The following is a 10,352-nucleotide window of genomic DNA, read 5'->3' as shown; positions in this document are numbered from 1 at the left end:
AAATCGACAGTTGAAATCTCGAAAAATTTTAAAATTCTTCAAAAATTGCATTTCTTACCGATTATTTCGAAAATATTGCTCCGTGACCATCAACACCCTATATTTTTTGAGTCAGCATGTCGAGATCTACGTCCCTGAATTTTTTCACAATTTTTTGGCAACTTTTTTAAAAGTGAAAATTTTTCAATGGTCCCCCTTCTTCAAATTTCGGCCAAATTTTGACACTTTCGAAACTTAACTAAAGATATTTTCTTGTAGATTTCGAGCTCTAGAACTCACTTCCGGCATCGTTTCTTTGATTAGTGCAACCGTTTTTCCGAAATCGACCGTTGAAATATCGAAAATTTTAGAAATCTTCAAAAATTCGCATTTCTTACCGATTATTTCGAAAATGTTGCTCCGTGAGCATCAACACCCTATATTTTTGGAATCAGCATGTCGAGATCCACATCCCTGAATTTTTTCACAATTTTTTGACAACTTTTTTAAAAGTGAAAATTTTCCAATGGTCCCCCCTTCTTCAAATTTCGGCCAAATTTTGACATTTTCGAAACTTAACTAAAGATATTTTCTTGTAGATTTCGAGCTCTAGAACTCACTTCCGGCATCGTTTCTTTGATAAGTGCAACCGTTTTTCCGGAATCGACCATTGAAATATCGAAAATTTTAGAAGTCTTCAAAAATTCGCATTTCTTACCGATTATTTCGAAAATGTTGCTCCGTGACCATCAACACACTATATTTTTGGAATCAGCATGTCGAGATCTTCATCCCTGAATTTTTTCACAATTTTTTGAAAACTTTTTTAAAAGTGAAAATTTTCCAATGGTCTTCTTCAAATTTCGGCCAAATTTTGGCATTTTTGAAACTTAACTAAAGATATTTTCTTGTAGATTTCGAGCTCTAGAACTCACTTCCGGCATCGTTTCTTTGATAAGTGCAACCGTTTTTCCGAAATCGACCGTTGAAATATCGAAAATTTTAGAAATCTTCAAAAATTCGCATTTCTTACCGATTATTTCGAAAATGTTGCTCCGTGACCATCAACACACTGTATTTTTGGAATCAGCATGTCGAGATCTACGTCCCTGAATTTTTTCACAATTATGTGACAACTTTTTTAAAAGTGAAAATTTTCCAATGGTCCCCCCTTCTTCAAATTTCGGCCAAATTTTTACATTTTCGAAACTTAACTAAAGATATTTTCTTGTAGATTTCGAGCTCTAGAAATCACTTTCGGCATCGTTTCTTTGATAAGTGCAACCGTATTTCCGAAATCGACCGTTGAAATATCGAAAATTTTAGAAATCTTCAAAAATTCGCATTTCTTACCGATTATTTCGAAAATGTTGCTCCGTGACCATCAACACACTATATTTTTGGAATCAGCATGTCGAGATCTACGTCCCTGAATTTTTTCACAATTTTTAGACAATTTTTTTAAAAATGAAAATTTTCCAATGGTCCCCCCTTCTTCAAATTTCGGCCAAATTTTGATATTTTCGAAACTTAACTAAAGATATTTTCTTGAAGATTTCGAGCTCTAGAACTCACATCCGGCATCGTTTCTTTGATAAATGCAACCGTTTTTCCGGAATCGACCGTTGAAATATCGAAAATTTTTGAAATCTTCAAAAATTCGCATTTCTTAGCGATTATTTTGAAAATGTTGCTCCGTGACCATCAACACACTATATTTTTGGAATCAGCGTGTCGAGATCTACATCCCTGAATTTTTTCACAATTTTTTGGCAACTTTTTTAAAAGTGAAAATTTTCCAATGGTCCCCCCTTCTTCAAATTTCGGCCAAATTTTGACATTTTCGAAACTTAACTAAAGATATTTTCTTGTGGATTTCGAGCTCTAGAACTCACTTCCGGCATCGTTTCTTTGATAAGTGCAACCGTTTTTCCGGAATCGAGCGTTGAAATATCGAAAATTTTAGAAATCTTCAAAAATTCGCATTTCTTACCGATTATTTCGAAAATGTTGCTCCGTGACCATCAACACCCTATATTTTTGGAATCAGCATGTCGAGATCTACATCCCTGAATTTTTCACAATTTTTTGGCAACTTTTTTAAAAGTGAAAATTTTCCAATTTCTTCAAATTTCGGCTAAATTTTGACATTTTCGAAACTTAACTAAAGATATTTTCTTGAAGATTTCGAGCTCTAGAACTCACTTCCGGCATCGTTTCTTTGATAAGTGCAACCGTTTTTCCGGAATCGACCGTTGAAATATCGAAATTTTTAGAAATATTCAAAAATTCGCATTTCTTACCGATTATTTCGAAAACGTTGCTCCGTGACCATCAACACCCTATATTTTTGGAATCAGCATGTCGAGATCTACATCCCTGAATTTTTTCACAATTTTTTGACAACTTTTTTAAAAGCGAAAATTTTCCAATGGTCCCCCCTTCTTCAAATTTCGGCCAAATTTTGACATTTTCGAAACTTAACTAAAGATATTTTCTTGTAGATTTCGAGCTCTAGAACTCACTTCCGGCATCGTTTCTTTGATAAGTGCAACCGTTTTTCCGGAATCGACCGTTGAAATATCGAAAATATTAGAAATCTTCAAAAATTCGCATTTCGTACTGATTATTTCGAAAATGTTGCTCCGTGACCATCAACACACTAATTTCTAGAGATTCATTTGTGATTTTGAAATTCCACCTTATTTACAAGAACTTAAAAAATACTGTTCGTATTCGCGACTTTCTATTTATTTGTATAATTTGTTTCAATTGTCATCAATTATTTTTATAAATCTATGAAAAAGTCATTATACAATCGGCGCATGCGCATTTTGCACATAACTGTCATAACTGTCATCAGTGTCATAAAACAATGTGTAAAAATAAGGTTAACTTAAAACTTAGTTTATGTATTTATCCGCATAATTTCTACTTATGAGAACTGTTTTTATCATTCCCAGAAAAAAAACATTGGAATGAAGTGTTTTATTTATTATTAACCAGTCTATAAATTAATAATGAACAACAATCTTGAAGATTACGATTTCGCTCCAGCTTCCAGGTACACCACCAAATCTCTGAATCACACAACACTCCTAAATCCGCCACATTCCAGCACCAACTTGCGCTCCCTGTTCGACCGAAACTTCGACGAAACTGCGGAACCGTCGACCCTCACCTACACAGCCCCAAAACAGCCAAAACCCGGCGAAACTAAAGCCGAAACACCGCCAAAACCAGAAACGAGCGTCATTTTAGCCCGAGTAGTGCAAGTCTGGAAACTGTGCGTATATCCCCAATTAATACAATTTTTTACCACCCCGTTTTAGCACTGATGGAAAATACGTGGCAATAGGCAAACATGGCTGTGCAATCATCGGCTCCTCTGCTCAAAACTCATTTGAAATGATTCTGTACAAAGAAAAGCGCAATGTGATAATGAGGGCCAAAATAGGGGCGGAGTTTGCAATCAGCGTCAAGAAGGATGATTTTGCTTCGTTCTATGACAGTGCTAAAGAGAATTGGTTAGTAAAGTTTAGTAACAACGACGACTGCGTGGCGGTTTTAACTCAGGTGGAGAAGTGTGGCGGCAAAGTTGTGTCTGAAGACACTAAAAAAGTCGTGAATGAAAAACCACAAAGTGAAAAAAGTGAAGAAGATAGTACGCCTGAAAATAAAGCGAGAAGCGATATTTTGACGAGGATTGCTAAAATGGGGCAGTCTATTTTACCAAGTAAAGCTAGTGATACAAGTGAAGAAGTTGTGGAAACTGTGGATACTAAAGTTTCTGGTTTGAGTAAGAGTAGAGACTTTTCAAGCGTGAGTTCTAGTTCTAGTTCTACTATTCTAACGCCAGCTAATATTATACATAGTGAGAGAAGCATGCCCACGGTCCCTAATACCGTAGTTATCACACAACCAATGGGTTATGACCCTTTAAACGTATACGTGTCTGAAAATCGCGCCCACAATAGCGAGCTAAGAATGAACTTGTCACAAATTTCAGAAAAGCTGAATTGCATCATGAAGTTAGTTGATTCAGAAAAAACAAGCAACAAACCTGATGACGTTTCAAAAAGTAAAATTAAAGTGTTGGAATTGAGGGTGGAAAATCTGGTGAGGGAGCTGGACACCATTCAACAAGAAAACGCCAAGTTGAAGTTGGAAAGGAACCACCAAAATACAGCTTTAAAGCGCGAACAAGAGCTTGAAACTGAACTGAAAAATCTACAAGAACACAAAAACGCAAAAATTGAAGAGCTTGAAAGACAGATTCTTCTGTCTGAAAGCAAAGTGGTGGAACTTTGTCAAGTTTCTGAAACTCAGAAGACTGAAACAGATGAACTGAGGAAACAATTAGCTTCATATCAAGAGGAATCCAGTGAAGTCCCTAATCTGAAACAAACAATATTAGAGTTAGAGCAGAAATTGATTGAGTGTGAACTAAATCGCGAAAAACAAACAACTGATGAAGATAAAGAAAAAACTGCGAGTTTCACGTCAATGCTAAAGGAAGAAATGAACGGGATGTATGCAGACATTGTAGCCAATTTTAACAAAGACCAGAATATTTCTGAAATTAATAATATTATTGCACAAAACATAAAACTTACAACGTTAAAAATTATCCAAAACTTCCAAATCCTATATCACACTTAGTAACCACAAGTATTGTATCAATTTGTGATAATCTACCTAAGGACTCCTATCAAATTTTATAGTAAAGTTTTGACACGTTATATTAATAAATTCTTTAGTTTTTACAATACAAAAGTATAAAGATCTCTCTGTTAACACACCAAACGACGATTATAGCTCAATATGCTTCTGCATTATTCTAGTTTCAAGATCCAGATGGATCTTCTCCACCTTTCTAGCATGCTTTTTGATTGTATCTTCCATCAACACCATCCCGTCTGTTTTACCGCCAGCCATTTCCACTTTCCTCTTACGCCAATCTTCCTTCAAAGCCGCTTCTGCCTGCAGATGCCTCAATTTCAACAACCGGTTTTCATAGTGAAGAAGTTCAACCCTGAGTGATTCCAGCTCATCTGGTTGAAAATTCGACTCAAGCGCGATTTTCCACAACCCTTGAACCTTGGGTTCCACAAACTCTTTGCTGCTGGGTCCTTTAGCGGCCAGAACAAACAGGCGATCATAACCATCGCGAATATCGCGGTGTTTTTCCCTGAGAAGATTCACCTTATCAAGGTAATCCTTATTAGGTTTTTCATCCTCTAAACTCTCAATGGTGTTGTATTTGTCCAGATTTTCGTCAACAGAATCTGTAATTTTTACAACTGTATTAGTTAAATCATCGCTATAAATACACCAATCTATTTATAAGTTTATTATTAAAGTCATTGACACGTGATAAATTCATCTTACTCGCAATTCCGTCATCCTTGTCTTCGCCCCCTTTAACGTCGTGCAACAGCGCATAATACTGATCCACTTTGTCCTGGTGGTGCCCGAACTCCTCCTTCAAAGCCGCCAATTCCTCTGGGGTAAACCCCGCAGTTTCCGCCTTCTCCCACAACTTATTCAACTTCTTATCCTTGAAGAAACTCTTATTGAGATATTTGTCGGACGCTTCATTCAACGGTTTATGCGCTCTATATTTGGACGCATCATTCACATCATCTGCCTGATCCAATAAGTTGTAGTTTCCCATAATTGTTATCAGTTTTTTCCGCAATTCGGCCTCCTTCAGCCCGTCTTTGTCCTTCCCGTCGGCTTTCAGGTGCTTCCACGTTATTTCCTCCTTGTCGTGCAGCTTCAACTCGCCAAATAGCGACTTCAGTTTGGGTTCAGATAACCTCTAGAAAAGTCACAAAGTCCTGGGTCCTTCGCACAAAATTGATGTACTTACCACGACTGCCTTCGACCACAGTAGGTTTAGTTTGGCCATCCTGAAGGGCTTGTCCAGGTGTTTCAGGCTCACGGGCCGAAAGTCCATGTCGTCGTTTTTTAATTTTTTGTTCGCGTTGGCTTCAGCGGTGTATTTGTTGTGGCAGTGCGAAATGGGGAACAGCGAAATTGTTAATGCGAAAATTAATGCCACGTTCATTTTGGAGTATTTTTGGTAATTAATGTTTTTTTGTTTTAAGAAAAACCGCACAATATTAAAACAAAGATGACAATTTGAATGCGGTCAATGTTGCAACGGGGCTATTCCGCGGATTGAACGTCTCGCGCTCTCTGGATTGGTTTGGTGGAAAAATTTGGGGAGGTTATCAAATTAAAAGTCACTAGGAATTACACATTTGGTTGGTAATGACAGAAGTACTCAAACATGGGGGTAATAATAATAATAATGTGGTTGTTATTGGTATTCATTGCAAAATAAAAATCCTGGAGCGTTGTTTGTAATGACAGTATCACTTTTTTAATAAAGGGAAGAAAAATAAAAAAGGCAGCAGGAAAAGGGGATTACAGAAGACAACAAAAAGGTGATTAAAGAAGGGGACAAAAGAACACAAAAAAGCTACAAGAACGATGGAAACGGATCAAAAACGTACAAGAAAGTGACAAAAAAGCAATAAAAAAAATTGAAAGAAAAATGGAACAAGGAAATCGACAAAAATAAGAATAACCAAAAAAAAACAGAAAAAGCAAGAAAACGAAACAGAAAAAAAGACGACAAAAAAGTGGCGATTAAAGGAAAAAAACAAAAAAACGCGACGAAAAAAGGTGACATCAGAAGCGACAAAAAAAAATTAGAGCAAAAAAGGCAACCAAAAAATCAAAAACGTGACAAAAGAAAGACAAAAATTGACAAAAAAAAACGTACAAAAAACAAATAAATGGCAAAAGAAAGCGAGAAAAGGAGACAAAATAAAGGCGACAAAAAAACTGTAAAAAGAAAAAATTCTATAAAAAAAGATCTCAAAAAACACGACAAAAAAAAAGATGAAAAAAAAGTAACAGAAAAAGGTGACTAAAGAAGAAAACAAACAAACACTAAAAATAAGAAAACGGGGAGAAAAAAAACGACAAAAAAAGCACAGAAAAGGTGATAAAAAAGAGACATAAAAAGGTGATTAACGAAGTAGACAAAAAACAAAACAAAAAATGGAATCGAAAAACGCGACAAAAAAAAATAAAAAGTGAATAAAAAAGATGGGAGAAGTGACAAAAAAAGCAAAAAACATAAAACCCAAGATCAAAACGCGACAAAAGAAACGCCAAAGAGTGACAAAAAAACGTATAAAAAAGAAGACAAAAAAAGAGCCACAAAAAATAGGAGAAAAATGTCCAAGAAAAACGACAAAAATATCAATAACAAAAAAAGGCAATAAACAACAAAAAAGCAAAAGAAAGGAAACAGAAGAAAGGCTACAAAAAGTTTGTAAAAACATGACAGAAAAAGGAGCCATAAAAAATTCGACAAAAACAAAAGGAACCATCCGAACAAACTGCATAAAAAAAACAAAAAAAAAGATAAAAAGGAGAACAGAAAAAAACAATTAAAGGAGACAAATAAACACTTACAAAAGTTGACAAAAAGGATGAAAAAAAAAATCGACCAAAAAGGTTACAACAGGAACGGCAAAAAAAGAAAAAAAAAGCCAAAAAGGCAACCAAAAAGATCAAAAACGTGACAAAAAAAAGGCAAAAATTGACAAAAAACGTAAAAAAGATAACAAAAAAAATACAGAGGAAAAACCAAAAATGTAATCAGAAAAAATTGCATAATTTTTTTTTTTAATGATTAAAAGGGTGACAGGAAAAGGCAATTAAAGAAGGCAACAAGTAAACACTAACAAAAGTGAAAAGAAAAAGACAAAAAAAGGCGACAAAAGAAGGCGATTAAAGAAAAAGATAAAAACGCAAAAAATCGACAAAAAAAGGATGACAAAAGAAATCTAAAAATGATGAAAAAACCAAAATACCAAAAGAGAGAGCTATAAAAAACGACGATGAAAAATGAAGTCAAAAAAGGTGACAACAGAAGCGACAAAAAAAGGATGAGCAAAAAAAAAGGCAAGGAAAAAGATCAAGAACGGGACAAAAAAAAAGCCAAAAATTGACAAAAAACGTAAAAAAAAGATGATGACAAAAAAGACACACAGAAAAAGCGACAAAAAACTATTAAAAAAATTGCGAGTAAAAAGTTGGACAAAAAAAACGACAAAAAATAAAAATCACGAAAAAAGGCGAATAAATGACAAAAAAAAGCGAGAGAAGGAGACACAATAAACAGAAAAACGGTAAAACAACGACAGAAAAAAGGGCCATAAAAAATGTCTATAAAATAAACGGGAGAAAATAATAAAAAAGAAAAAGCGCAACAAAGGTGATAAAAAGGAGACATAACAAGATGATTAAAGAAGTTGATAAAAAAATTTAATCAAAAAGCCCGACAAAAAACAATTAAAAAAAGTGCCAGATAAGATGGCAAAAAGTCGAAAACCAACAAAAAAGCACGAAAAGGAAACAGAAAAAAACGCGACAAAAAGCTTGTAAAAACATGACAGAAAAAAAGGCCATAAAAAAATGAACCAAAAAAAAGTAATCGGAAAAAACTGCATAAAAGAAACAAAAAAGAAATGGTAAAAAAGGTAACAGAAAAAGGCGATTAAAGAAGGCAACAAATAAACACTAGCAAAAGTTGACAAAAAAGAGTGAAAAGAAAAATACAAAATAAACACAAAAAAATAAAGGCGACAAAAAACAGATAAAAAAGGCGATTAAAGATAAAGACAAAAAACATCAACAAAAAAACATGAAAAAAGGAACCAAAAAAAAAAGAGAGGGCCATAAAAAACGACGATGAAAAAGATGACAACAGAAGCGACAAAAAAAAAGAAAAAAATAAGAGCAAAAGAGGCAGCCAAAAACATCAAAAACGTCACAAAAAAAGCAAAAAATTGACAAAAAAAACAGTATAAAAAAAGATGACAACAAAAGAGACCCAGAAAACGTAAATGATAAAGAAAACGAGAAAAGGAGACAGGATAAAGGCGACAAAAAACCTGTAAAAAAAGTCAGAAAAAAGGGCCACAATTTTTTTTTATATAAACGGATGAGAGAAAAAATCCGAAAAAAGCGAAAAAAAATCTCAAAAAAAAGAGTAAAAAAATATAACAGAAAAAGGTGATTAAAGAAGAAGACAAATAAACGCAAAAAATTACAAATATGGGGTGAGAAGAAATCCGAAAAAAAGCAACAAAAGAAGGTGATTAAAGGAGTAAACAAAGACAAAACAAAAAATATAGTTAAAAAACGCGATAAAAAAACAAAAAAGTGGCAAAAAAGATGACAAGAGAAGTGACAAAAATGCAAAAAAAAACAGCAAAAAAAACTACAAAAACGCCTATAAAACAGAAGATCAAAAATGTAACAAAAGAAACGTCAAAAAAGTGACAAAAAAACGTATAAGAAAGGATGACAAAAAAAGGACCACAGAAAAAGCAACAAAAATAATGATTGAAATTAAAATTATAGAACAAAAGTGACAATGACAAAAAAGTTATAAATAAGACAAAAAACCACGAAAATAAACGACAAGAAAACCGACAAGAGAAGACAGAAAAAAGGCTACAAAAAGGTTATAAAAAGGAAGACAAAAAAGGCGGTTAAAGAAGAAGAGAAAAAAACAACAAAAAATTTACAAGAAAAATGTCAAAAAGATAACAAAAAGGACCACAAAAAAGATGACGAAAAATGGCATCAGAGAGCGGAAACAAAAAATACAAAAAAAATATGAAAAGAAAAAAGTGATTAAAAAAAAGGCGACAAAAAAAAAGCGATTAAGAAAAGAAGACGAAGGGGCGAAAAAAATTGACAAAATAAGATAAAAGAGACGCCAAAAAGCGATACAAAATGGATTAAAAAAAAAAATAAACAAGTGAGAAAAAATGCGACAAAAGAAAGAGTCAAAAAAAAGAAAGATTATATGAAGATGCAACAAAAAAAATTGACAAAAATAAAATGCAATAGAAAAAAGAAGACAACAAAACGCGAAAAAAGGAGCAAAAAAACTATAACGAAACGTGATGAAAAAGCGGACAAACAACAAACATCGATTTGTGTCTGAAAAATTTAAGAATAACAAAATCTCGAACAGGTACCGAATATTTTGGAATAAGGTTTTTTAATCTGTTACCCATGAAATTCTGTTACCATTGAAATACAAAATTCGACATTTACACATTTTAAAAAGAAAATAAAACATTACTTGACATGCAAAGCTTTTTACAACATTGAAGAATTTTGTAGTGACAAAGATATTTTAAATTTAATTTAAATATGTAAATATTGTTATAGTTTGTGAATTGACATGTGCACAAACAATGGTTACATGTTGTAATTAAGGCACTAATAAACATTATTATTATTAAATAAAAGCGACAGAAAAAGGGAAA

At 33.5% G+C, this 10,352-nt stretch overlaps 2 protein-coding genes across 2 annotated transcripts; one reads left to right on the top strand and one right to left on the bottom strand.

Annotated features, from left to right (window-relative positions):
- The first annotated feature begins 2,838 nt into the window (after nucleotides 1–2,838).
- Nucleotides 2,839–4,762, top strand: LOC135128688 (myosin-9-like). The gene is made up of 3 exons (XM_064055702.1): nucleotides 2,839–3,043; nucleotides 3,098–3,265; nucleotides 3,312–4,762. Exons 1-3 carry the CDS (start codon nucleotides 3,000–3,002, stop codon nucleotides 4,639–4,641), a joined length of 1,542 nt encoding a protein of 513 aa, XP_063911772.1. The 5' UTR covers nucleotides 2,839–2,999; the 3' UTR covers nucleotides 4,642–4,762.
- On the bottom strand, nucleotides 4,696–6,163 carry LOC135128689 (alpha-2-macroglobulin receptor-associated protein). Its single transcript, XM_064055703.1, has 3 exons — nucleotides 5,855–6,163; nucleotides 5,371–5,803; nucleotides 4,696–5,267 (listed from the first exon to the last, which is right to left on the bottom strand). The coding sequence occupies exons 1-3, from the start codon at nucleotides 6,050–6,052 to the stop codon at nucleotides 4,792–4,794; spliced, it is 1,107 nt and encodes a 368-aa protein (XP_063911773.1). The 5' UTR covers nucleotides 6,053–6,163; the 3' UTR covers nucleotides 4,696–4,791.
- Nucleotides 6,164–10,352: the final 4,189 nt, after the last annotated feature.

This window comes from Zophobas morio, unplaced genomic scaffold (assembly GCF_036711695.1).
Source record: "Zophobas morio isolate AGI-343-1 ecotype UQ-CSIRO unplaced genomic scaffold, CSIRO_AGI_Zmor_V1 ptg000014l, whole genome shotgun sequence".
Classification (NCBI taxonomy): domain Eukaryota; kingdom Metazoa; phylum Arthropoda; class Insecta; order Coleoptera; family Tenebrionidae; genus Zophobas; species Zophobas morio.
The sequence above is the reverse complement of the archived record's forward strand: the minus strand, read 5'-3'. Positions and strand labels throughout refer to the sequence as shown.

What these genes read in the sequence shown, in the direction of transcription:
- LOC135128688 (XM_064055702.1), top strand. Translation starts at nt 3,000, where the DNA reads ATGAACAACAATCTTGAAGATTACGATTTCGCTCCAGCTTCCAG. An exon ending in GATTTCGCTCCAGCTTCCAG is followed by an intron (nt 3,044 to 3,097) that starts GTACACCACCAA and finishes GCCACATTCCAG; the next exon opens with CACCAACTTGCGCTCCCTGT. An exon ending in GTAGTGCAAGTCTGGAAACT is followed by an intron (nt 3,266 to 3,311) that starts GTGCGTATATCC and finishes ACCCCGTTTTAG; the next exon opens with CACTGATGGAAAATACGTGG.
- LOC135128689 (XM_064055703.1), bottom strand. Translation starts at nt 6,052, where the DNA reads ATGAACGTGGCATTAATTTTCGCATTAACAATTTCGCTGTTCCCCATT. An exon ending in TGTGGTCGAAGGCAGTCGTG is followed by an intron (nt 5,804 to 5,854) that starts GTAAGTACATCA and finishes TGACTTTTCTAG; the next exon opens with AGGTTATCTGAACCCAAACT. An exon ending in CAAGGATGACGGAATTGCGA is followed by an intron (nt 5,268 to 5,370) that starts GTAAGATGAATT and finishes TAAAAATTACAG; the next exon opens with ATTCTGTTGACGAAAATCTG.